This window comes from Ursus arctos, unplaced genomic scaffold, assembly GCF_023065955.2.
Source record: "Ursus arctos isolate Adak ecotype North America unplaced genomic scaffold, UrsArc2.0 scaffold_25, whole genome shotgun sequence".
Classification (NCBI taxonomy): Eukaryota; Metazoa; Chordata; class Mammalia; order Carnivora; family Ursidae; genus Ursus; species Ursus arctos.
The window spans coordinates 34,389,307-34,416,697 of NW_026622930.1; the positions used below are offsets into that span (position 1 = coordinate 34,389,307).

General features: G+C 45.4%; 1 protein-coding gene across 9 annotated transcripts; it reads left to right on the forward strand.

Annotated features, from left to right (window-relative positions):
* Positions 1-1,997: 1,997 nt before the first annotated feature.
* Positions 1,998-26,415, forward strand: MAX (MYC associated factor X). 9 transcript variants are annotated; one of them, XR_008961370.1, is made up of 6 exons: positions 2,027-2,276; positions 3,006-3,032; positions 10,499-10,606; positions 23,494-23,617; positions 24,096-24,180; positions 24,885-24,992. XR_008961370.1 is itself a non-coding variant. In XM_026486872.4 (5 exons), the coding sequence occupies exons 1-5, from the start codon at positions 2,241-2,243 to the stop codon at positions 25,070-25,072; spliced, it is 483 nt and encodes a 160-aa protein (XP_026342657.1). In that variant the 5' UTR covers positions 1,998-2,240; the 3' UTR covers positions 25,073-26,415. The 9 variants fall into 9 exon arrangements, 6 of the variants coding, with proteins under 6 accessions (XP_026342657.1, XP_057174437.1, XP_026342658.1 ...); XR_007190250.2 differs by having other exon boundaries at positions 24,096-24,196; positions 24,885-24,972; XR_008961371.1 differs by having other exon boundaries at positions 24,096-24,184; positions 24,885-24,947.
* Positions 26,416-27,391: the final 976 nt, after the last annotated feature.

Here is a 27,391-nt window from a genome sequence, read left to right on the forward strand (position 1 = left end):
CAGCATCTCCCCACCCCCCTCAGATCTGGAAATATTTCTCCCTCCTCTGAGCTCTTAAGGCATTCGCTGCCTGTGCAACTAACTTAACATGTACATAGTCTGTTTTCATTGCAATTATTTGTCTTCATAATTTGTTCCCCTATCAACTTTTAGATTCCAGGTGGGCAAAGATTATCCTATTTTTTATGTAACTGCTCTGCTGAAATATTCACTCTTGTAAAATGCATAATTTAGTGGAAGATTATCTTATTTAACTTGGCATCCTCTGTAGCAGTGGTTCTCCACTTTGGCTGCACATTGGAATCACCCGGAGAGCTTTAAAAAAAAAAAATACTGCTACCTGCTTCTTGCCCCCAGTGGTTCTGACTTAATTGGTTTGGGGTGCAGCCTGGACATCAGAATTTTTAAAAGCCCCTGAGTGATTTTAACTTGTAGCCAGTGTCGCCCTATAATGATTTGCACGTAACTGGCACCAAATAATTGTTTGTCCTAGTTTCTAATATGAGTTAGCCCTAGTTTCTAATATCCAGCTAATTAACTCACTCAGAACTACTTCCCTGTCTCCCTTACAGTGCCTTAGCTCTTATAGTGATCTGCGTATGTTTGTATCCCCCACTGGATGTGAAAGGAAGACTAGGAGACAAAAGTATTTAGAAAAGGGAAGTTTAGACTTGCAAAGATGTGCAGACTTCACTAGGATGGGATCACTGAGTAAAAATTACAACAAATATTTAAAGGAAAAAATATAAAGGGAAGATGACCATGGTTTACATTTGTGTCTTAAGAACTGATGATATGCTCACATGGGAAGATATGTCACATATCCCCAGATTTCTGTATTCAAAAGTTAGTGATAAAATGGTTCTCATTAGGGAATCAGTAACTTATGGGGAAAGTCCGAAATTTCATTCGCTTTAGACACCAGATGTAAAAGAGTAGGTCAGTTACTTTTTCTCGGGTTGGACGCGTCGTATTTTGTTTTTAATTCCTGTGGGACTTGAGGTACACTCTTAGAAATACGGCCGTGCAGTATCATTTTTGTTTCCACAGCTGTGAGCTGCATGAAGTCAGGGACCAGTCTAATCTCATACATAATGGTATCCCCGTGCTGGCACATGATAGGTGTTCAATAAATACTGATGGAATAAATATGTATAAACTGGATAGGGAGCTGCACAAGTTTCCCGTTTTTGGCAATTCTTAATTACAGCACTCTGAACTGGGCACTCCCTGATCTACCTGGGCTACAACGAACTCAGAAGGGCTTTTGCTTCCACGTAAATGGTTGTTGGGGATCGGGAGTCCGTGAATGTACGAGCCTCACGGAGAGTAGCAAGGATGGTCACCCCCGATGAATGAATATAAGATTCTCATGGCTGGGAGCGGTCCGTCAGTGAGGCCGGTCATCCCGCCAGTCCTGTAACACCACTTAACACCTGCTATTGACACCTCCCCACTGCCAGATCCCAAAGGTTCGCGTGGGCATTCCGAGCCGCGCCCCCTAGTCCGCCGCAGCAGGATGCCCCGCCCCAAGCAGGTTACGCCCCAGGGCGTAAGGCAGAGCGACTCAGGCATCAAGAAAACAAAGTAAAACCAGTCACACCAAGGAGAGGCAGAGTTATTTAGGCAGCCGGCTGCTCCCCCAGAGCCTCCACCCTGTCTCCTGGGCCCGGCGCCCGGAGCTCAGACCGTGCCGGGCTCCAGGAGCCCCAGCTCCCTCCACGTGTCCTGTCTTCCCAGCAGCCTCCTCTGCTGCCTCGGGAAGAAAACCTCCTGACAACTCGCGGTCTGCGGACTACGACTCCCAGAAGGCACAGCGCCGCTTCGCTCCCCGCCCCCTCCACAGGACACGCAGGCGCTCTGGGCTCCGTCAACAGCCCGGCCTGGCGACGACCGTATGCAGTTCCTTATGGGATTCGTAGTTTTTCTGGAGCCATCTGGGCCGTCAGTCAAAGGGACGACAACTACAAGTCTCGGCGGCCCCAGCGTGACGGGCCCGGTCACGTGGCAGGGGGCCGACCGGGCGTGCGTGCCGCCGTTGATCCGGTGCTGCAGTGAGGAGGTGGTTCTCGCCCGTGTTGTGTGTGTGTGTGAGTGAGAGAGCGAGTGAGTGAGTGAGTGAGTGAGTGTGTGTGTGTGGGGGGGGACTCGGCTTGTTGTTGTCGGTGACTTCCCCCTCCCCTCCACCCCTCCCCCCTTCCCCGCCGCCGCTGCAGTGGCCGCTCCCTGGGCCGTAGGAAATGAGCGATAACGATGACATCGAGGTGGAGAGCGACGTGAGTCCCGGGGCTTCTTCCTTCCCGTGCGGGTTGTCAGGCGGGGACAGCGGCCGGGGCTCTCAGCGGGGCGACGGCGGCAGGGGGCCGAGCAGCTGCCTCCTCCTTCCCCTTCCCCCCCTCGGCTGGGACCGCCTCCGTCGCGCTCCCGGCTCGCTCCCCTCCGGGCTCCTAGTCTGAGCGGCCTTCTGGGACTGGAGGTGGGGTGGAGACACGCGGCCTTTGGGACCCCCACCTCCCCCGGTGGAGGACGTTGCTGCGGCCTCCGGCTCCCACCCTATCCCACTCAGGATCCGGGGGACTGGGACGGGGTGCGCCCGGGTTCCCATTGTCCGGATCCCGGGGAAGGGGACGACGCTCAGGACCTGCCCCCTCGGTCTGCAATCACCCTCATCCCGTGACCCGCGGATACTGGGGGGTTGAGGGAGGGCGGAGAGGGAGTGGGAGTGCCCAGATGCCCCGAGCTGGGTGCGAGGGGAGGAGACAGTGCTCTGAACCCCCTCCGGCCAGAGTCGGATCCCGGAAGGAGGGGCGGCGCTCGGGACCCCCCTGCCCAGCTACCGGATCCCGCTGGGGGGAAGGGGGCGTGGGGTGGGGAGGGAGAGAGGGGGGTCGGGCTGACTCCCCACCCGCCGCTTCCTCCGCCGCCGGCATTTTCTTTCTTATTATTGAATGTGAAGTGTAAAAATAACTTCTATATTTTCTATTTTTTTTTCTCTCTTATTCCAGGAAGAGCAACCGAGGTTTCAATCTGCGGTACGTCTCCTACTCTCCATTTCATTTTCATTTCCGTTCAGTTCTAGTCCTTTTTGGGGTCAGAGAGAAAAAGAGATTGTTCTATTATTCTTAATACTGTAGTAAACTCTCCTGTTAACCGCTAAGGTGAGGCGGGGCCTTGTTCTGGGGTTCTAGGTGGGGGGTGGCGGGTTTGCAAATCTCCTCATTCTAGACTCTCAGGTGATAAGTTTCAGTGCTGTAGGTGAGTGAAAGGAGCTGTTTGCAAAGAAATGAATCGTTCTGTAGTTTCCAGGTGGGGGATCTAGCTGTCACTATGTAAGTGTAGAATGAGAAATGTCATTCTGAAGTAAACTATTATTTCGGGGCAAAGTAGTCGGATTTACTTTGGAACAAGCAGGCTCTAAACCATATATGCATAGTTGTGTGAAGCTGAAGCCACATGCAAAAATTCATCTTTAACCAAAAGTCCTGTGGTCATGTGACTGCTGTAGACCTATAGAATCTAGCACAACCTGGTATTATTCTGATACAAAAATCAGAAATGTAGAGGAACCAAAGGTTGAATATGAAAGTGTCACAAACAGCTTATTCTGGTCTGACTATTTGAGTTGAAGGAGAGGTATTAAAAAAATAGAAAAATTGTTGAGGAGAAGTGGCATCGCAGAGATTTGCTTATAAGGTGGTGGTTGAGACCATACAATGTTATCAGTGATTTCTCAGGGTTTTGATATTAATGTTCTCAGTAGATGGTTCTGTGGATTTAGGTTGACGCTAGTCTCATGCCTTTCCAGTCGGACAGTACTGTGGGTGTTCCATGAATAGATAAGAGAAAGAAAAAAAGAATAGACACAAAATAAATCAGAGTCAGAGAGAGGAAGAGAAGTACATCAGAGTTTCTAACACTTGACAGATGGGAACGGTACGAAGTTTATAGAATGGAGGTCAAAAATTCAGATGCCTCTGGGGGGCCCAGGCAGTAAGATCGTCAGGAATAAAGAGCAGAGGTGAGGACGGGGTTCTGGATTGCACATGTCTCTTCTGAAAAGGCAGCACTAAACTCCAGTGGGTTGTTGTTATGTGGGAGTAAGGGCTCACTGTTGCCAGATCTTCCTATTTTTAAAGAAAGTTTAGAAATCCAGATTTTTATGTTATTTTTCTGATTTTTGAAATGACGTGTGGGACAACCAAGTTGTTTGGGAACTTGTTAGAATATGCAGGATGCCACTTTGATACCTCTGATATCCCAGGATAAAAGCAAGTCCTCCTTCTTGTTCCTGCTCTTCATTAGAGCAAGCAGAGTTTCTGCAGGTTGTCCAAGCAGATAGGCATTAAGAAAAAATGTTGTTTATTGACAGCTGATATTTTCTGTAAAATCTGGAGTATGCAGTTGTTCCAGAGGGTTTTTAAAATTATCCCTGGGTAATAATCACTAAAAAGAGCTTGTTTTGTTTTATTTTTCCTTGAAATATTGTCAGACACTTACCTTTATGCATGTATTTGGAAATCCAGTTCTTTTTTCTGGTCACTCTGATCCTTAATAATGTGAATGTGGAGTTTCATGTTTGGGATCCAGTCTATTTAAAACACTTTTTTTTTTGCCCCCACAAGTCTCCAGTTATAAAATGTGCCTCAGGGCTTGATCAGGATTGGAGGATAGGGATTGGTTAGGCCTTCTTTGCAGAATCATTATTTGACTTGGAATTACATTGGCTTTCCAGTGAGAGAAAGTTTTCTTTGTGAAAGTTTGGCTTACAGTTCTTGAAAGCTTTCTGCTTTTCAAAATATCCATCCACATGGGTATTGATGTAAATTGCTTTATTAAATTATTAAAATGTTTCCACTCTCCTAGAATGCTAATGTCATTGTTTTTTTCTAGATATTTTTAGTTTGGTGTTAAGGTGCCTAGGATTTTTCTCTTTGATTTGGGGAGGTGGGCAGTGGGAGTGGACTTGACCCTCTGTTTTTAATTTGACACGTCTACTTGCTGAGAGTTTTAAATATTACCTGGCACAAAATAATCACAGTGGCACAGAGAGAAGCAGCAATAGATAAATTTTATAGTACATCAAACAATTACTGTGAAAAGTAGGGTAAAAAGGATTTGGGGTTTTTCTTTTCCTCTGAATACATCAGTTTATTTCCTGCCATTTAGTATAGATAATAAAATATTTTTTAAAATTTGGGGGAGACTGTTCTTAAGCTGGTATTAATTCAGAAAAGGATATGGACTGAACAAGTATTTAGGACTATAGAAGACCTTTTAAAAAGTTACTTGGAAAAGGTTCTGTGGGCCTAATGGAAAAAGAGGCCCTCATTTGTGTTTTATAATGTTACTACAGTAGGTACAGACTTGCTGTGTGAGAAACGTAAGATTCTCAGCAAGGACAGTTAGGAAGTGAGGCTAACTATAACAGAAAGTGAAACTGATTTGACGAATATTTTTTTCTGTTGCCTCATTGCAAACGGAAAACAGTTTCTCCAGTGACCAATAAGCTTTATTGAAGGAAATAATCCCAAACAGTATTTTTATTACTGAATTTTATACGCCTCACAATCCCACCGATGCTATGTTACTATTTTTTGGAGGGAGGAGGTTACATTTTAAAGATAATTTTCTGGGACAGGTATGTTTCATACAGAGTGATCCTTTTGTTTTATTTGTGTTTGGGAAATTCCTTTTGGGAAAAATGAAAGTATACGAGAAATGTAGGGTTGGTGTGTTAGGAGGGAAACCCAAAGCCTTTTTCAGCAGCTTATCCTCCATATCAGCTGAATATGTTGCAGTTACAGTGTATGTTGGGGGTGTGAAAACAGATTGGTGCAGTTTCACTTGGGGACGTTCCTCATAGGAAATATTTTTAACTTCTCAGAGCTCTTTGCTTCTTTAGGAATTGTAATCTAGGTAGAAGGGAATGAGCTTGGTCGCCTCTGAGATTGGAATTTCCTCAGGAAACGACTGTCTGTTTTACCTGGAACTGGTTGCGTCTCAGAAGTGCTGTACGCTGCATGTACTTTGTGTGTACTTCAGAATGTCAACAGTGATGCAGAGATGCCAGGGTTGCTTCCTAAATACGCCTGTTTGTTAGAGGAAAGGGCGATCTTATGTTTTAAAGTTCTTTATCAAGATGCCCGTAATGGGGAATTAGTTGATCATGGAATCCAGCTTGGTTTTCAATTAAAATTACATGATCAAGGCATTTTTGCTCTCTTAAATGGCTATGGTTTGACAGCATATTTGGATCATAGCATTCCCAGGTTCTTTCAGGCACCAAATGATACTAAAAAAAAGAAAAGCCTCAAAAACATGTATTTAGTAGATGTTAGAAATACATAGCAGGCGGTCTGCTTCCAGCAGGACAGGTGTTGGAAAGTTGAAATTTATATCTTTTATTAAGGACCTTCTTGAGTTTCTCATCCTAGCTGCCTGTTATTTCATGTTGCAATTTTCATGTTGATTAAAATGAATAAAGTTGCTTAGAAATTCAGCTTTATTTGTCCTATCTGCTTGCCATCAGAAGTAGTGAATAGATCTTTTCTGATGAGAATTTTGAACTTGTGTATTTTTCCGTGTTTGTGTTTAATAAGAATAGCTTATTAATAATAAGCAGCACTCCTCTCTAAAATTCAACCTTTGAAATCCTTAAAGGCAGTAGATGTTTAGTGGTATAGGCTGAGCATTTTTAATGTGGGAATTAAGATTCTCCTTATAGATGGCATTAGATGTCAAGTAGCCTGAAAGAAATATCATTTTTCTGGAGAAAGAACCTTGTGCGTCCTTGAATAATGGAGCATTTATTTCCCCATGCTATTTTCCTACCTAGAACTTGCAGGAAACAAGGCTGCTAACTGATGTAATGCCTTGAATGAAGATGCATTCTCTATGCAATAAGTTGGAAGGAAATAATTTAAAGAGATTCCCCTCAATTTTGAACAGACCTCCTTAGCTTGAATAGCCTCCTGCCGGTTTAGCAATGTCTTGGCTAATAAAATAATGTTTGCTTTCAGCATCTAACAACACTTAAGATACACGTGCTTGTTAGTGTCAGAGGTGGACAAATTGTAGGTGAAGATTTGTGCTCTGGCTGCCAGTGTGGAAAGTTTGGTGGAAATAAAACCGAGAGGCTGAGTACAAACCTTGGCAGAGACGTCAGAGCTGGAAGCGGTTTGGTACTGGAGTTCCTGATGAGCATCTGTGGGCCACTCTTCAGTATCACACAGCCCTTCAGGATTTCTGTTAGCCTGGGATGCCTGAAGGAAGGGCTTTTTGGCAGAAACTCCAAATTGAGTGAAGTTGAAGAGTGGCAGCATCCAGCCACTGCTCCTATAGGATGTAAAGAGGGAGGTATTTGGGGCCTGCTGTGCAGCCCAGAAATACCTCTGCTGTCTCCTAGAATTTGTTTGGTACCACTTGTTTTCATTATCTAACATCTTTCTCAGTACAGGCGACAGAAAGCTGGCTAATTTCTGAGTTGAGCTTTATTTGTTTAAGACACACAGTTCTTTAGCCCTTCCCCCATGGCCCCCCCCCCCCACTTTTTAACTAGTTTTGAGTTTGTGGGAGGATCTCAGATGCTTTGCACTGCACGTCTTTACCCTGTTTTTCATTCTCAACTCTGAAATCTTGGCCCTTTCAAAAAGGGTTGCCAGCAAGTGAAGACCGTTAACAAAGCAGTGATAAGCCTGGCAACTGGCCCTCCATTTAGATGATTTGAAGTGGGGGACAGGAGAGCATTATTATCGGGCTGGATGGATCTCTGTGGTTTGGAAATGTTTCCCGAACAGAATTCTCAGCTTTGTGTAAAGGTTTTTCATCTGCTCTTTCAAGCCACTAGAGGTATCATTTAGTATAGAGTTGCCTGGAGTTCGGCATGTTAGTTCTGCATATTTTTAACTTGCTCTTTCAAATGAGGCCTAGGGAGGAGAAAATACATCATTGCCATTGTCTCTGAGAGCTTTGAAATTGACTCTGGTTAAGAGTAGCAGCTTGGGGATGGACATGGCAGCAGGGATTGGTCTAAGATTCTACTCTTCTGCTAGTTAAATTGGGCCTGGAAGCACCACAGAAATTCCATCCACTACTTCGAGAACAACAGTCCCCAGCCCAGGCTTTCTACCAGGCAGTGGACTGCTGCCTTTCCTTGTTGAGCCAACTTCTCAAACTTGGCTGGCTCCCCAGATGAGAAGCCAAGATTTCTACTGATGGTCCACAGCCAAGTTCACTTAACAATCCTCTAACCAAAAGACTTGTCCGTTTGCGTCCTTTCAGGGCTCAGTGAATGGGAAGGGGGTAGTGCATTGCGGGGATGATTTTGGTGTTAGGTTATACCTAGCTCCACCCTCTAGTGCAGGCCTGAGTGAAACCAACTCCAACTTGATTCTAACTTTTTGAGATTTGCAGGACTCTCCCAGAAGGAAAACAGACAATTAGGATTTTATTTGTATCAACAAGAGGAATTGTGGGTAACTCTCCTGTCACTGCTTCTGTGCACAGCTCTTAAGCCGGGAGGAGGGCCAGGAATCAGGGTGATTTAGTAGACAGGAGTATCTTGAGCTGTTGCTGGAGACCAAAGCTGGGCAATTAATTTGCATGTAAATAAACCGTCCTGGGAGTACGTAGCAAACAATGGAGAGGAAGGTAGATGCCAAATGCCATCTCCACCTTCTCAGTGCTCTAGGTGTGTCCAGGTTAGAGCTCAGCCCACCTTACCCGTGGAGTTCACTAGAGGGGCCAGTAAGTTAGGAAAGGACTAGGTACTTAAATATCCTCAATTCCTTCTAGTTATTTCATACTGCTGTTAGAAGGCATTGACATTCTTGTTCTAATGCTGTGTGATACAGTGCATATCCCTCTAGCCTCAAGTTATCTGGTGTCCAAACTTGATCGTTCCCTCAGTTTCCCTATACATTCCATGTGTCACTGAGTTCAGCAAACACTTTACCAGGAATTCAGACTTAACAAGATTAGAAGGGTTTTAGAAGTGCCCGGGCATCTGCCCTCAAAATGAGTTGCTATGCTATGTAGAGCCATGGCTTTGATGGGAACCAGGTGTCCAGTTCAGTAGAGCTGTAGGTGAGGTGTTGTGCTTGAGAGACCAGGAAGTGACTTCAATTGCCACAGCTGCTCCCAGCCGCCTCTTCCTCTCTATAGTCTCAGACTTAGGATTAGATAAGAGAATTTCAAGTCCTTTTATTCCCACAACTCTTGTCTTTATGGATTTTTGTCTGTACATCTTGTCTAGTACAAGGATTCATTTGAGGCATTCTTGTGCTAAGCGAAGTTATTTACTCTTGTTGCTTCATATGTAAAATTCCTGGTTCTCTGGGTAGGTTAAAGCTACTCAAACTTCATATACAGACTTGCTCTCTAGGTTAGCTCAGTGCGACCTTGTATATTCAGGGTAAATTCTCAAAGTATATTATTTTCCATAATTCCCAAAGTGTGGATGTGATAAAAGTTCTTGCTTTAGACTAAGTTAAGCATCTGTGTTCCATTTGGAGGGAAATGCCCTTTTTTTTAGGGATCTGCTGAAGCTCTCTTGCAGTGCTCTCCAGCATTCTCTTTTGCCTGAAGCCAGAGTATTTTGCCGCTGCTGATTTGTCGCCAGTCTTCGCCCTTCTCCAGCTGATAGTTCTTTGTGATGCTAAGTAGGACAGGATAAAGACTTTGGTCCGTGGGTATTTAGATACTGCCAGATAAACTTGACCTGCCACAGGTGCCTGAGGAAATTTATTCAGAGCATGTGGGTGTCAGATGATTTGCTATCTAAGAACAACCTTTCTGGCACAGTGTGTGTGAGGGGAAGCCCTTGGCAGGATAGCACCGTGGATCCACTTTAAAAAAGCAGGAGCTCAGAATGTGGTTGGTGTCTTTATCAGCTCTGTCGTAATCTCAGATTCATGGCATCTGGGTTTTCTAGAGGTTTTAGTTTCTATTGTGGAATTTGGTGAGCAGGTCGTAAATTAGTCACTTTTAGCAAGGTGGAGACCAGAGCAGACTCATGGTGATGGGATTCACATGGAAAGAAACACTGCACCAGTAACCTTACTCCTTTCCTGGGCACCCACCATGGGAAATCTTTTACAGTGGGGGTGATCACATTTTATAAAGGGGCCCCCTAGAGCTTTTCCCTGGTCACTTCCCAACCATGGACTGGCGGCTGTTCTGTCACATAAGTAAGTTGTGGGGGAAGACTGATGTTGCAGAATTACACTTTGTCCCCGTGAATAACTTTTATTTTACTTATGCATGAGCTGGATGCATCGAGCTACTTTGGATGTTCCTGTCGCAAGCCTTGCTCACCCCTTTCTCCCCCTTTAGCAGATCCTAATTCTGGAGACTCCTAACTGCCCACCTCGACAAATCCTTCCCAGCCCAATCGCCAGGGACAGCGCTGACAGCATATACCTCCAGGCTATTCCCCCACCCACCTATACCAAGCAAAAGGAGTGACATTGCTAATGTGCTCTTTCTCCCACTCTTCTAGGCTGACAAACGGGCTCATCATAATGCACTGGAACGAAAACGTAGGGACCACATCAAAGACAGCTTTCACAGTTTGCGGGACTCGGTCCCATCACTCCAAGGAGAGAAGGTGAGTTTATTGAGAAAGCTGATGGCCACCACTAATTTGAAACTTGCTGAGGGGCTTACCAGGGCACTCACCTGTCTGGAAAGAAATGGAATCAGAGATATTCCAGTTATGTGAGTTCCTTCATTTTTGATTCTTTGGGGTATCATTACACACCTACTTTGTTCTTAACAAATAATGACAGATGTGATGGAGCTGCTTTTAAGACATTAGTAGGAGTTATCCTTTAAAATGAGAATTATTTATAATAAATTACTCATTCAAGAAATGGTTAGAACTACACAGTACAGAGAACAGTCCATAGAAGTTTGGGATAACATGAAGGATTTTTGAAGTCAATGATTCCCTAGACCTCCATGAGAATTTCTTTCGTATGGTTCGAAGTTAGTACTTATTTTAAATGAGACCTCTCAGGGAGTGTATGTGAACCAGCCTGGACACCGATGATCTTCCAGTTCCAGCAGCTGTTATTTCAAGGCATATAAAGAGCATTTTAAGCTGTGGGACAAAAGACTTAAGGAAGGATAGATGTCCATATGAAATAGAAAGAAAAAAATAACTGGTCTTTGCTTCCCTCCGCCCCACTGATGGCTTTCCAGAAACTAATGTTTTCCCTGGAGAGGTAGGCACCAGCTGTTTCTACATTTGAAAAACAAAGTTGGAAGCTTTGAGTAAAAAGCCTATGGGTTAGGGTCACTTCTTGGACTTCGGAGAAAACATCTGTTTGTACAGTTAGTTATATCCTTCACGTAGAATGTAGCCAGCTGCTCTCCACAGCAATCCAGAGGTATGAATGGCAGACTGGAAAGAGGACCTGTGTTTTTTTTATTCAGTGGTCCAGTGTTTAAAGCCACCTATTTTTGAGAAAAACCGTTGCTCTGAGGTACGCTTTGAATGACTCTCCTGATTTAGCTCTGTGGATGGGGGTCCTGAGTTTGGTTATCCAGAATCAAATTTAGAACCATTGTAGTTTCACTTTGTTTATACTGCCGGTCTGGTAGATCATGTGCTTCATACCTTATCTAAGGTGTGGCTGAAGCACGGAGTAGGTCTGACCTTCATGAAAAAAACAAAACAGGCCATGTGAATACCTAGTATTGCAAAACCAGAATTTGCCATGGGTTAGGCCTTCTTAGTGTGAACTTGGTTTAGTGGCCTTGAACTAAGGTGCTTACTTAGAATAACAACATTCCTGGGCACAACACTCTTGAAATCTTTATGATGGAGAGACAGACTCATCCTTTTAGAGTACCCACATGCAGAGAATTATCTCTTGTGCTTGTCTGAGCTGTTGACAGTGCTTATTCATATGCCGTGGTATCAGTTAAAACAGCTTCGGTGAACTAAAAGGACAGAGCTCCCTTAAGTCTCAAATCTGACCAGGAGTGGCACCAAGGCAGTGTTTCCTAAGAGGTGGCCTGTGGCTCACTCCCTTTGGATTCACTACTGACTGCCATTCTGGAGGCAGGCGGGGGGGGGGGGGGTATATTTATAACAAGCAGTCAGGTGATTCTTAGGCATTCTTAAGTTGGAGAACACTTTGGGAGAAGCTCGTCATAGGAGCTCAACTATACCTTTTTCCTTATCCACCATATTTTGCATTGCCATAACGTTCTTCTTTAAGTCCTTAAAATCACAGTATCCTAAATCCTGTTGTCCTGTTTCTTCAAGGAAGTTAACAGTTTACATTTGGTAGCCTTACAAACTGAATAGTTTGTCATTTGTTGTGGCCCATTCATTTATTCAGTCACTCCATTCATCAAATTTTTATTGAGGGTCTGCTGCATGCCGGGAGCTATTCTAGATACTAGGGAAACAGCAGGGAACAAACCACACAAGCAGAGGCTCTTATTCTGGTGAGGAAAGAGAGAAAGTGAACTAATAACATTATGTATATATAGCATGTCAGATAAGTGCTATGGAGAAAATTAAACAGGGAAGGAAGGGTTGCAGTTTTCAGTAGGGCAGAGAAGAAAACTCACTGGCAAGGCAACATTTGAACAAAGGTTTGAAGGAAGTGAAAGGAAGAACCAGGCATCTGTCTGGGAGCATCATTGGGCTGTCAAGAACAGAGGCCAGAGTGGCTGGGGTGGAATGAGTGAAGGGACTGGGGCAGAAAATGAGGTCACAGAAGTAGCAAGACTAGGGGAGAGGCGTGGTCGAGGGGCCAGGTTATCTGGAGCCCATTAAAAAAACCCTAGTGTGGGAATTGACCAGGTGCCTTTCTCATCTCAGAATCCTGTTCTGTGTTATAATCCAGATATTTCACACTAAGCATGAATAAAGTCACGCTGAGCCCCTTCCCACCTGAATTCCACCATCTGTATGATTTTTCTTGTCTGCCAGCATTGTTTCACAGATGCTGGAGGGAGTCTAACAGAAAGAATACTTTGCCTCTCAGTCTAACCAGTGCTCACTAAATGTTGCAATTTTTAAAAATATGGTATTTGAACCAAAGGAAATTGGCTAATTCTTGATTTGTATTGCAGTAATTAAGGTTGCAACATTATGTAAATAATTGTGAGTTTGGAGGAGCTCAGATCCAGTTCTTGCCGGGCAGGCCTCCAGTCTCTTTTGCTTTGAGCATCTTTAAGTTCCAGCTGACTTCTCACGTAATATTTGAATTACCTATCACACATATTCTAAGCTTTTTGATTTTTAAAGCAGAACCAATACTGGGTGAATTGGATCCTAAGCAAGAGTGAGGGATACTTGTATTTTTAAAAAAAATAGTTTTAAATGTGAGACCCGGACTCTGTCCTCTGTTTTCTTTATTTTTATTGTAACATAAATATTATAAAAAGTGGTCACCTTTTGCATAGTGTAAAAAAAAAAAAAAATCCGTAATAACCGACATCTCTGTTGCAACGTAAAAGTAAGCACAACGATTCTGTGAGGTTTTATACTAATAGAATTGGACATTTGCTATGACTGCTGTTCCTGCTGTCATCACTGTATCAGAGATGAGGAAGCAAGCTTGAGATCGTGATCCCCATCTGTAGCTGGACAGGGACGAGAATGCAGGCCTGCCGATCGCTGAGGGGTAAACAACTTGAGGATATTTGAAGACATCTTGCTTAAATACTTATATCTTTACATTGGGAGCTTCCCCTAGGTAGAACCAGTAATCTTGGCAATATGTCATACCAGGGCTATTGTTACTAGAATACTCTCCTGAAGTGGCATACATAGGTGACACTAAAGTTCAGACAGTTGAGGATCATTTAAAGTCTGTAAATTTTTCTGAGCCCACGTAGCTTCTCTGAGAAATAGACCATTTTGGTTGGTGGTCCATTTGGGTTTCGCCATAGGTCCCAATGTTAGCAAGTAGACTCTTGAACTCTTGTTTGAGTCTCTTACTTCCGCTGTGGTTCTTCCACTGGACATCCCATGGGGAAAGATGGGATGGAAATAGAACCATCAGCCGGTCAACCAGAGAAAGGGAGTAAGGGCAAGAACAACTTTTCTAAGGGTGCTTGGGTGGCTCCGTCAGTTAAGCATCTGCCTTCAGCTTAGGTCATGATCCCGGGGTCCTGGGATTGAGCCCCACGTCAGGTTCCCTGCTCAGCGGGGAGCCTGCTTCTCGCTCTCCCTCTGCCGCTCCCCCTGCTCATTCTCTCTCTCAAATAAATAACATCTTTAAGAAAAAAAAAAAAGAACAACTGTTCTGCAGGAAGACATTACTTTTTTTTTTTTTTTTTTTTTTTTAGCAGAATTATTATTTGTTTTAAGGGTGCTAGTTTGGGTCCTAGGGAGTGTTGCGCAGTGTCTTGCTGGCACTGAGCTCATCCTGTTTATTCGGGATCAAGACCTGGTGACCAGCCCATCAGCTCGCCTTCACACGGGGGGTCATTCTGCCCGCTGCTCCATAAGTTAGCCCGATAGCGTCCAATCTCACTGTCTCCTTCGCATGATTGACTCTAGTGATGAATGTGACAGCATTGCCATTTGTAGCTGTCCAGTGGTGTAGAGAAATTTCTCATCTTTTAAGTCTCTTCCTAAATGCCTGTTTATCTTAATAGTTAATTGCTGTCTCAGGCAGTTGTGCTATGGACTTCTCCTTTCTGGATAGAGCTGTGTTAAAAAGAGATAATATAGAGGTGCCTGGGTGGCTCGGTCGGTTAAGTGGTTAAGTCATGATGCCAGCGTCCTGGGATCGAGCCCCACATCGGGCTCCCTGCTTGGCAGGGAGCCTGCCTCTCACTCTCCCTCTGCCTGCTGTTCCCCCTGCTTGTGCTTGCGCACACGCATGCATGTGCTCATGCTCTGTCAAATAAATAAATAAAACGTTTAAAAATATTTTTTTAAATAATAAAAAGAGATAATATAACCTAAGATGAAAATAAAACTAGGGTTTCTTCTACTGAGCGTTAAGTTCAGAATTCCTTCCTTTTGGGTGAGAACATGAGGGCATTGCCCCAGTCAGCTCCTACTAAAGACTCTGGCACGTGGTAGTTCCCAGTACACAGCTATGGAGTGAGGGCACCAGAGGAAACCGCGGGCTTACTCAGTCCTTGAGCAAAACAGCAATAGCCAATGTGGTTGTGTGCACCTGTTTAATTAAGACCCAAGACCCATGTGAGTACTGTAGGGGTTCAAAAGGTATCTTAGACAGTGTCTCCTCTTGAGGGTCTTGTTCTCTTGTTGGGAGAGAGGATTTATACCTACCACTTAGCAATAATAAGATAACATGCTGAGCATTAAATAAGAGGTTAAAATACTGAGCTAATCTGCTTCATTTCCATTTTAAAGCCTGCTTTTCTTAACATGTTAAGGTGTTGATAGCAAGTAGCTCCCTTATACCAGGGAACCTGACAATTCTTACAGCTGAAGGTCAGTCTCCTGTTAAACTCGCTCAGCGCTGTGACTGGGGCACTTATCCCATTTGTAATTGTACATGTATTTGTGTGGATACTCGGTGACTGTGTGCCCATCTGCCATGCTGCACCATAAGAAGTACCATGACGGTAGGGAAAACATCTTTCGGTCCTATTTCTTCCCTCAGTGCCTGGCACACAGCAGGGTGTCGTGAGTATTTATTAACCAAAGGCTGGAAGCCCCCATCCACCTGGCCGGTTGTACTGGGAGATGCTTATCCCAGCGGGCACCTTTTAAGGCATGCCGTTCACTCAGCAGCACTGTTCTGTGTCATGTAGGGGCTGCTGAAGGGATTGTCTTTTAAATAAAAAGTAAGCCACAGCCCTAACCATTTCACCTCATTACTTATTAAGGTTATTTCCTGGCCAGACTCCAACCTAGGCAGTTATTTTCTTCAAAATTAATTTTTTCAACAGGGCACCTGGGCGGCGCAGCCAGTTAAATGTTCAACTCTTGGTTTTGGCCCAGATCATGATCTCAGGGTTGTGGGATCAAGCCCGGTGTCTGGCTCCATGCTCACTGCGGAGTTTGCTTGAAATTCCCTCTCCATCTCTGCCCCTCCCACTCATGCATGCACGCGTGCGTGCTCGCTCTCTCTCTGTCTGAAAATAAATAAATAAATCTTTTGAAAAAATAATTTTTTCAAAAATTTAAGTTGTCCATAGTTGCGCAAGTCTCCATTGAGCCCTGGGTTTAGCAACTGTAAATGTATTGATTTATTGAATTCTTTGTAAACTGTATTTATGTACTACTGAAAACCTTCCCAAGGCTTTTCAGCGCCCATCAAGGTAAAGATTGGCATTCTGTGCTCTAAATAAGGTACCCACCTTGCCTTCCTGCTGTTTTCTCCTCCTTCCCTTATTGTGGACAGGTGTACACCCTCCTCTGTTTCCCGAAGAATGTCATTTATCAGAGTTCTTTCCTCTTCTCAAGGTCCAACTTCAGCCTTAACCACCCAGAGGACATCAGGGTTTCACAGTGAAAAGACCCACGCACAAGGGCCCCCCCAACCCGTGCACTCTTTCCTGCCGGAGTGCCGCCATGTTTCTCCCTGCCTGAGCCTCCCCTGGCAGTCTGTCTCTCTCCTTGCCTGCCTTCAAACTCATATCAAGCAGTTCACCGCCCAGAGAACCCCGCAATATTGCTCTCCCATCAGTCCCAGCAGGCATGGCCTTCATGGAGCCTCTCCTGTGTGTCCCTTCCCTCTGTGACAGTCTTATCCTCTGAGGGGTGCACTCCTTGAGGGCAAAAGCCTTGTCCATTTTTCTGGAACTCTCTGCAGTACAGAGCAGGGGAGGGCTCACTCCTGTGGAGAGGACTTGAGAGCCAGGAGGCTGTTCTAATGCTTTTCCATATTGAGATTTGGAAGGATACCGGATTGTTTCCTAGGCCTTCCCTTCAGTATTTCTTTTTCTTTTTTCCCTGTAGCAAAATTGCAAAAATTTTAGGAAAATGGGAAGAAGAAAATAGTACCCTCTTTCTCTAACACAGCTATAACTTTTCCTTTATTCTTAAGATTCTGAGACAAGTGTTGCCCTGTACATGTTTAATGTGAGCCACAAATGCATTTTAAATTTTCCAGTTGACATAGTAAAAAAGTAAAATAACAGATGAGGTCAGTTCTAATAATATGTTTTATTTAACTTAATATGCAAAAATAAGTATGACTTCAACGAAATCCCATGTATTTTATACTTAATAGCACAGCTTAACTCAGTCTAGTCACATTTCAAGTGCTTATTAATAAGCCATTTAGACAACGGTGCAATTCAGACGTATCTCCCCACTCCACACCCCATGTTAATATGGCTAAAATTGGGTGCTGTCTTACAGTGAGTATCAAAAGAAACTTGCCTCCTTTTTTTTTTCCTCCCCCAAAAAGCTGCTGTTGCTAAATTCATGGAATAATGGATGGAATCTAAGAACCAAGGAAATGATGCTATTGTCAGTCTGTATATTCCCTTCTGATTTCTTTGTATACATGCTTTACGTGGGTGAAATGTGTTGTTATCACAGAAGATGCTTTTTGCCCAACTGATAGAGTGTTCATATTCAGTCATTAGGCATGTTTCTGTTGGCCAGTTACGTTGTTCCCAGTTTTTAATTATATAAGAAATGTAGTGATGACCATCTTGGTATAGGTGACAGTTTCCATAGAACAGATTCCTATAAGTTGGATTGATGGGTCTAGCAGTAAGAACATCTGGATTTTGCTGTGTGTTGCCAATATGCTTTCCAAGATGATTGTTTTCATGTCTTCATTCTTTCATTTCTTATTTTTTAAAGTAAATGCTAAAGACTAGTCTTTTTTTTAATCAATTAATTAACATATAGTGTATTATTAGTTTCAGAGATATAGTTCAGTGATTCATCGGTTGCAAATAACACCCAGTGCTCATTATATCAAGTGTCCTCCTTAATACCCATCACCCAGTTACCCGTCCCCCCATCTACTCCCCTCCAGCAACTCTCAGTTTGTTTTCTGTAGTTATGAGTCTCTTATGGTTTGTCTCTCTGATTTTGTCTTATTTTATTTTTCCCTCCCTTCCTCTATGATCCTCTGTTTTGTTTCTTGAATTTCTACATATGAGTGAAATCATGCAATATTGGTAAAGACTAGTCTTGACAGTGTGTTTTAAGAGTTCCAATTTTACCATTATTGGAAGTTTTTTGGAGAGGGGGAACTAACTTAGTAGGCAAAAGGTAGTAATTGATTTTGTATTTTGTTTATTGTGAGATTAAATCCTTTTCCACATGTTTATTTACTAGGTGTATGTCCTCTTTGGGGAACTGTGTGCCTCTCTCCTTCCTGAGTAAATATCACACCTTCATTTCAAACTACCTAGGGCACACAGAAAAAGAATACAAGGTTCGAAACATGATTTGTGTTGACCCTTAAACAAATGTCTGACTCCTGGCTTTAAGCCCCTTAAAGGGCATGATTACTACCTTCTTGTAGTAATCAATAAAATGGCCCTTCAGGCTGGGGAGGGCCTGCCAGCAGGAAGCTTTGAGGGGCCATGTGGCTGTGCTGGCTCTGACCCCCCAGCCTTCCAGCCTCCCTTATTGGTGTTGATGGGGGTTCCATTTTGGAATGAACTATTTTAATGTAGACCAAGATTTATTGTGCAGATTCTTTAATTTTTATTCTCAGAAGCTGGCTTATTTAAATGGAACTATGTCGGCTTTGCCCCAGCTTTCTCTTTACCTTAATATGTATAAAAGCTTGTGCAGGTTTCAGAAAATAATGGCTTTATGTTTCCTTAAAATATGTAGTGCAAAACAGATGTCCCTTCGTGAGGCAGGCAGCGGTTCTATTTTCATTCCCCAGAATATGGCGTTTTGGTTCTTGGGGGAACGAGGCAGTGGTAACATCAGCTTGGTAGGATCTGGTTTTGACAGTCGAGGAGAAAGAGTGACATATGGCCTAGATGATTACTTCTCGAGTCAGGGTTAGGACCCTAGGGAACAGCAGTGGCGTTCCTACCGTGAACATTCTAGCGCTATCGTTCTCTTCCTCACCTCTGTCCACCTGCTTTCTAAAACAAATCCAGATTACTGTAATAAGATTTACATCTCCAGAAACATGTGGAACTCTTGCCTTATGTAAAAAATTTTGAGAGCTACTACCTTAAGTGGGATTTAGTAACCTTGAATTTTATCCTAACATTAGCGTTAACTACTTCAAGGTTCATTTGGGGCCTTAAGAAGGTTCTAATTAGAATCAAAGTCTTGGGCTTGGGTCCTTTTGTGACCTATGTCGTCTGTTTCTTGCTACAGCGCATGGGGTGGGTGCCCTGCGTTCCCGAGTACAGCTCCGTTCACGTGGGTGCCTCTGGGGGCTGGGTTGGCCCTTGCCTCTGTCTCCTTGTTGCTGTGGGCAGGAGTGCCACCATGCAAGCAGCAGTGGCACGAGCCCGAGACGGGACAGGAACCTGCTGGGCACCTCAGCCGCACCACCCCGGGTCTTCTCCTGTGTCCATTTTGGTTGTGCCCTTGTTGGGTAATGAAGCCACCAGCACTGTTGGGAGCCCGCATCTGCCCTCCCCTGGGGCCGGAGTCAGTCCATTCTCCCAAACTATGCTTTTTCTGTTTGCTGTTTCTCTGCTAGAAGCCTGTTTGGTTTTTACCTGTCTTTAAAAGGAAAAGAAAAACAATCTTCCTTCAGTGGCTGCTGTTATTACAAGCTACTTTTTTCTCATTTCTCACTTTTTCAACCTAAATCTAAAAAACTAGTCTTCAGCTTCAGCTCATCCCTACGGTCATTACCTGTGCAAGGATGATTTACCGAATCTCTGACTACTCCAAGGAAACAGTCCTTACCTGGCTCTTTACCGACATCTTGTAGACAAGTCCCGTGATTCTTTCATTGTCCTTCCCTGCTGCTCAGACTCTCCTCTCGGTGACGGCGCTGTCAGTGCGCTTCTGTTCATCTTTTCCACAGCTTCCTCTGTGCCCCCAAAGTAGAGGTGTCCTGGAGGCTTGGGTTCAAATCCTGACTTTACTACCTACTAGTAAGCAAGTTAGAGCTCTGTGCAGTTTCCTCATTTATAAAATAGGGGCAGTAATACATCAGAAGGTTGTATGAAGATATCTGGCATTTAATAAGTACCCAGTAAGTGTTAGCTGCTGCCATCACTACCCTCATCATCATCCGTATTGCCATAATGCGGCCGTGCCTTTGAACAGGACCTGGGCAAGGCTGTCCAGGGAACTTCTGCATCACTGCCAGAGGTGGAGGAGGAGCCTGAAGAGTCCCTTCTCATTAACTCACACCGCTATGTAAGAGGCCCAGTACCTCTTTGGTCCCCTTAGCCACAGTGTGTGCTGTCTCAAGGCCCTGTTGGTTTCTTCTCAGAAAGGCAGAATCAGAATTAAAATCTTGATTGTAAAAACTAACAGGAAAAAAATTATCCAGGTCCTTACTAGGTATCCAAAGGCAACAGTCCATCTGTGGACACACTGACTTACCAAGTTCTATCTGCTCAGTCACATACACACACACACACACACACACACACACAGAGCTGATTCAGCCAACAGTGCATTTCAGAAGACAGAAACCGAAAGCCCAGGGTCATTCCATAGTCCATGCCATAAAGCCTGGGGCCACTCCACAGTCCGAGCCATAAAGCCCGAAGTTCTTGTCTGTTTCTTGTTTACTGTTCACATAGCAGAGACTCCTAAAGGCACGGAAAGGCCTGCCCACACCTTAATCCTGTGGCTGGGCACATGATCTCATATGGTTTGGAAAGCCAGGAAGAGGGGATTTTAGATGTCTAGCATTTTCTAGTTTCAACAGTTTGCTTTCACCCCTACCCCCCAACCTCTGGACTAGACACACATGTAAATTTGGGGGAATTCTGTAGTTTGTGCTCTAATTTTTTTCTTGGATTTTACTTGGTGAGTACTCAAAGTAGGGCAAAATAAAGTTAATTTTGAACCATTCTTTTGGACTTGCTAAGGGGTGGCCTGGGATACTTGTGCTCTCAGCAGGGGACGGAGGAAGGGCTGTGCTTAGCCTTCTGGAAGCCTTGTGCTGGGTTTATACCAATCCAGCCTTGTTTGGGGACCTCTGTTCTGAGCATCTGTGAATTGTATCTTCATCTGAAAACTGCCCTGAAATGGAAACTTCCATCAGTTGCAGGATCATTTTACCTCTTTGGTTTGTTGTGCTATGCTCACTGCTCACTTTCATTTCATGGTTTCCTGTATAACTATGTGAAGAAGAAACTGGAGCACATGGGCTGCTCCTCAGTGTGGTCGTTCGTTAAGAAGAGTCATCACTGAACATATGCAGTCTTACTGTTTTTCCCTTGTCCCAGCTGCAAGTGAGTCGTTAAGTAAGAGCTAGTGTTGCTTTCTCGGAACTGTTAGTTGAAAAAAATAGGCAAACTTAAAGAGAGACTGGGGTGAAAATATGCATAGCAGCTAGATCATTGATGGGGTGCATAGAATTTGGAGGGCTAGGTGGCGTCTGAGAGAATTTCTAGTCAGAAAAGAAATAGCCATGGAGAGAAAAATTAGGTCTGCGGTCGCAGAGCCCAGAATGCACTTGTCTCCTGGGCGCCTAAACTCTTCCTCAACACTCTGCCACCGATCCTGCAGTACTTTTAAATTCCATGGCTAGTTTCCAGAGAAGCAGAGTATTTCAATTAGTCCTTTCTAATTATGTGCCCCTTTTTTTCATTTTATCCCCTAATAATTATATCCTAGCAAGTTCCCTTCAGCAGAAATGGGAAACAGCATCTGAAGAAGCCTTGCAGCTAGGGTTGCCAGCCCTCATTGCTAGGTACTCTCATTCTTCCTACGGCAGCTGACCGACTCCAGAAACATACCTGGCTCAGTCTCCACCCTCGTACCCCTGCTGTGCTACTCTCCCTGCCCGGAGTGACCCTTTCCCACAGATGTCACCTCAGCCTAACGTGTGTGTCCGTGCATGCACGCGCACACACACAGAGCCAAGGCCAGTGCCCGGCACACAGTAGGTAATCACCCCAGCCAGAAACCGTCTTTCCCGTGGCCTTTCTAATCTGTACTACTCGAGTTACACTTGTTGGTGCTGCCCTGTGATTTGTCTGTGTATAGATATATTTATCTCCTCAGCTAGATAGTAAGTAAGCTTCTGGGCCAAAGAAGCCATGACTAATACATTTTGTTTCCCCACAGTGTCTGCTCAGTACCTTGCACATCATTTGCAGCAGATAAAAATGGTTAAATATGAACAGTTTCCTTTTGAGGAAATTGCCTTAAGCATGCTATAAGAGGAAAGCCTGGAAGTTCTAGTCCTTGTGAGGACTGGTGAATAAATCCAGGCCTTGCAAACTTCTCTGATATACAGCCCAGCCTGAGGTATGTAAGTTGAGATTGTCAGGATTTAATACAAGTGGACTTAGTTTTGCTATCCTGAGTGTAGATGTTTTCTTTGCCATTTTCCCCTGTTGTGTTCTGGTTGGTTAGGACCCGCTAGGATTGTAACACAGAACTGTCCAGTACTGCCCCACCGTTAGTGGGAAGCTTTGCTACTACTGCTTAGAAGCCTCAGTGGCGTGAACGCCACACTCAGCTTCTAGACTACCCTGCCCTGGGTGTCGGTCCTCTGGGCTTTGTACCATTCTGCCAGTTTGGCTGGTTAGCTGCCTGGCTGTGAGTAACTCTGGCCACGTTTGCAACCTGGAGGGACTCTTTCAGGCATATGGGACCTCCAGGGGCAGAGTAACCTGACATCCATTTTAATGGCTTATCAACTTGTTCCTCTCACAGGGCAGTGCCTAGGCTGCCCATGGCCATGGTAAAGGTGTGGTTGCTTCCTGAAATGGCCCAATCTCCTGCCCTTCCTGTGTTGACATCAAGCTCGGACAGCTTTCACTAAAGTCTCTTCAGCCAGGAAGGCTGAAATAATGACACAGCAGCATGGCTCAGTTGGAAATAGTTAATGCAGTCAGGGTTTGTCTGAAATCTAGGGACCTGGATAAAAAGCTTTACACCTACTCCATTTCTGAGCTGGCTCCCCCTGAGATCTTGCTCTTGTCTCTCTGGCCCAGCTGCCTGTGTCTCTCCCTAGCAGAGGGTGGGTAGCGTAAGCTCTCAGTTAAGTACTGCTTTAATGTTTTCAAACGTAGCCAGGCTGAAGACTTGAAAGCAACCTAAAGAACCAAAGGGGGTGGGAGGAGTACAAGTTCAGGAGTCAGATGGCTCCAAGTTTGAATCCAGGCTCTGCCACTAGCTAGCTGGTGACTGAACAAACCAGTAAAGTTCTCTGAGCCTCGGGTTCGTGGCGGAGCTGCCTCTCAGAGCGTGCCGCTGTGGGGTAAGCCGTGTGAAGCTTGGACACCTTGACCGGCACAAAGAAGGCTCTCGGCAGCAGTCACTCCGTTTCCGCAGCCAGCCCTGCCCCGCCTCACCCTCCTGCTTCCATTCCCCCAGGCTGCTCTTGCAGAAGGGCCTGGTTTCCCCACTGCTTGGACTAGGTCTTTATTTTGTTCCCTTTGCTTTTTCTCCTATTGCAACAGGCATCCCGGGCCCAAATCCTAGACAAAGCCACAGAGTATATCCAGTATATGCGAAGGAAAAACCACACACACCAGCAAGATATTGATGACCTCAAGCGGCAGAATGCTCTTCTGGAGCAGCAAGGTGAGCCCCTGAGCTGGTGGGGCCGCTGGCCCTGCTGTGCTCTGGCCAGGTCAGCGCTTCGCACCTGGGCCTGCAGAGTCAGAACCAGTTACGGAGCGTGTGCTCATAAGCAGCTGCGGCCCTGCTTCTTGGGCCTGAATAGTTGAGTGTTAGAACCATCCTGAGGAAGGACCTGAGCCGCCAGTGAGGGAACAGTAGAGTCTAGGGGTTGGACATTTGGAGACTTTTTTCTGACCTGATCTCTCCCCTTCTTGGGGCTCAGGTGCTCTGCCTGCAGTAGGGGTCACACCTGGCATCAGGTGTCTCAAAAGAGCTTTGAGGTCCTTGGATTGGAGTGTGCTGTGTAAGTACCAGAAACTCCAGGCGTTCAGGGACAGTGAGCTCTCCCCATTGTCAATGGTAGTCCAATCAGGGCAGCCTATGGGCCAGGCCCATGCTGTTCTCCAGTGCTCACACCCGCCTTTTCCTACAACCACAGGGGAAAGCGAGAGCTGATCAAGTTCTTTGTTCCTGGGGAATTCACTTCTCTTCCTCCCTCATGGAAGATGCAAGTAAAAGGAAATGCAAGTAACCACCTGGGTTAGAACACCTCAAATAAAATAAAATAAGATAAAATAAGATAAGATAAACGGGTTGACCTTCCAGGCTCAAGATGAGCTGAACCCCAAGGGACGGGCAGCGGGAGGCGGCAGCGGGTTGGTTACTGGGCCGAGCAGCCTGCATGTAGGGGCTATGTATCGAAAGGCCCAGGTATTCTGTGTGTATTGGTGACTTGCTTCCAAGTGTCCAGCTTGTCTTTCCAAGTGGATCTTGTACAAGAGAGCTAAGCCAAAACTTTTCTTTGGCTGACACATCCGATGTCATCCTTCCCTGCTGTTGTGTGGCCTTCACACCCTTGTGGAGCCTGGCATGACCAGGCCAGCTTCTCCTCTGTCATTGCACTGCTGGGTCCCACAGGGAGCTTGTGCTCCTGTCTCTACACTCAGCTTCCATGGCAGGACGGTGACATCACAAGCCTTCTCTTTAGGGTTAGGTGGCATTGCAGAGTGGCTGGCCATGTCCACTGGGCCCCCGGGTCTGGCTGGGAAGGGAGGAGGGAAATGAAGCGTGTGGGTGGAACAGCCATCAGAAGGGTGTTACTTCCGAGCCACCCTGAGCCTCAGGGGCCAGCAAGCCCTTCGGAAGAACAGGCTGGACCCTGAGCTGAGACTTGGTTACTCCCCCAGTCTCCAGAAGGCTGTAACCCGCTTGCTTGGTTGCCTTTCAGTCCGTGCACTGGAGAAGGCGAGGTCGAGTGCCCAACTGCAGACCAACTACCCCTCCTCAGACAACAGCCTCTACACCAACGCCAAGGGCAGCACCATCTCTGCCTTCGATGGAGGCTCGGACTCCAGCTCGGAGTCGGAGCCCGAAGAGCCCCAAAGCAGGAAGAAGCTCCGGATGGAGGCCAGCTAAGCTCCACGGGGCAGGCCAGCAATACAAACTGTCTGTCTCCTCCATCGTCCCATCCTCCTTTCAGTTCAGCCCTAGAACCCTCACAACCATTTAAGAGACTTTTTTTTTTCCTCTTTCTCTCTATCCTTTTTTTTTTTTTTTTTTTAATTTTATTTTTACATAGAAGCTCTTGGACAACAGCTCTCGTCTCCTTCCCCATTTCCACAGTTTTTGTTTTTTAACGTTTCCCTTCAGGGGTTCCCTGTCCCCACCAGGAATTTTTAAACCAAAACACCCCAACTTGGCAGCTTTTTCTGTGGAGGACAGACGGCCGGCCGGACCTCTGAGCACATGGTGTCCTGACCAGCCACCAGCTCCTCCAGCCCTGCCGGGCACTTGCCCGGAGGACTCCTGCCCCTCCCAGGCCTTTCCTCCCAGGCCACCCTCACCTCTGTTTGATAGACTTTGTGAATCTGTGGACTGCTCTACTTTAAGAAGATGACCGGTTTGGAGTAATCAGAATTAATCCCCCTTCTTTTTAAGGATTTTTTTTTTTATCTAAAAAGCTATTTATCGCTCCTATTAAAAGACCAGATCCTTGAAGAAGTCTGTGGTATAAAAACAATTGGGGACAGAGTTGCAGCACAGTCTTTGGCCTGTTTCACTCCTGCTTCTCTCAGCCAGCCTTAGGGAGGGCCGCGTGACGCTCGTGTGGTATGTGTGGGGGACAGCGGGCAGCAGTGAAGTGGTAGCCGCCGAGGGGTGGTAGGGGGTGGGACAAGGAGGGAGGATCGGGTCGGGGAAAGGTTTTGTATTGAGGGCCAGTGATGATGTTTTGATATTTATTTCCTGCTACTGAAATTTGAATCTGAGTGAATTGTCCCTATTTCTGATGATGTCGGTATTGCAAAGCGACAGATTCATAAAGTAATGATCAAATCTTCCTTTCTTTCCGTGTGTATTTCTAAGAAATAGAGCCAACTGATTTTGTATGTAAATACCAAGAGCAATTTACCTGGTACTAAACCCGCCCCCCAGTGCGGACCCTTCCCCACCCTCACCCCACTACTCCCATTCTACCTGTTCTGGAACCCGTTCCCGTCGTGTGATCCAGCCCTGGTCCTGGCTGCGGTCAGCAGATCCCAGTGAAGGGTTTTGTGTGTTTAGGCCTCATTTCTTTGTCTTTTTCCTACTCTGTTCCTGGCATTTGCTGATTTCTAGCGTGTACTCTGTAGTCCCAGTCTGTGTTTGATTCCATTCCATGGAAATAAAAAGTATGTTGTACATACTGCCCAAGAATTGTCTTGCAAGTTAAGGCTTTCCCCTTTACTATAAGACTATAAATAAAAACTTATTTTATCCTTCTTGGTGGTGGTGTCTTCTTGCCCTTGCAGAGGCCAGAATGGTTAAGGAAAGAGCCCTGTGGAGGCCATGGGCCCATGGGGAAAGCAGAAAGAAGGGCAGACATAACTTACGTGGGCTTGCAGAATCTGGCGCTCCTGAAAGTCACAGCAACGCCCTTCTCGTTGTAAGGGCTCAGCTCAGCTGAGCAGGCCAGGGGTGGGTAAGCCAGTGGTGGTGACTTTGTTCATTGGATAGTAGCTTTTAAAGTTCCAACAGGGAAGGGGTTATCCAGGGCAACATTTCTAGAGACAGTTCCTGCTAAATAAGTGACCCTGGGAGAATTGGTAGCCCAGAGCTGGGTTTGGGTTTCTCCTGGTAATGAATGCCCAATTCAGAGGTGACTGGTGGTCTCTAGGTCCTTGAGTTTCTGCAGAGTTCCACCACAGTAAGAGGAGACAGCAGAGCTGCCAGGGGCTGGAGGTAAAGGAGGCTCGTTCAACAGCATCACATTAGCTCCACTCGGCCTAGGGACCAACACTGAACTTGTTTCACCTTGAAAGGAAGAGAATTTATGGCCACAGCACAGCTCAGCTTTGGTTTTCCTGTCTGGCTGACAGGAAACATTGCTATTCCTAGACCAAGGGAGGGAGTGAAGTTAAATCCGCCCCTTGATTTGTCCCTCCCTCTAGAGTGGTAGTGCTTGGGCACCTGTCAACTAGATGTCAAGTTCAGAGGATCTGTTTTTGGTTAATGGGAGTTGATAGGTATGCCGTGTTTCTACAACAGTTTGGAACACGATCAAACCAAACCCCCAAAACCATGACTGCAATTAGGAAAACAAGGATGCTGGGAGAACAGCATCCCATTTATTAAAGGCACTCTTTCCAAGACAGGAAAGAGACAAGAATAAGAAAATGGGAAAGAAATCAGGCGATTTAATAAGCCCTCAAGTTCACATGCTTTCCTCTTTTTTGTTGCCCTTTTACTATATCTCTT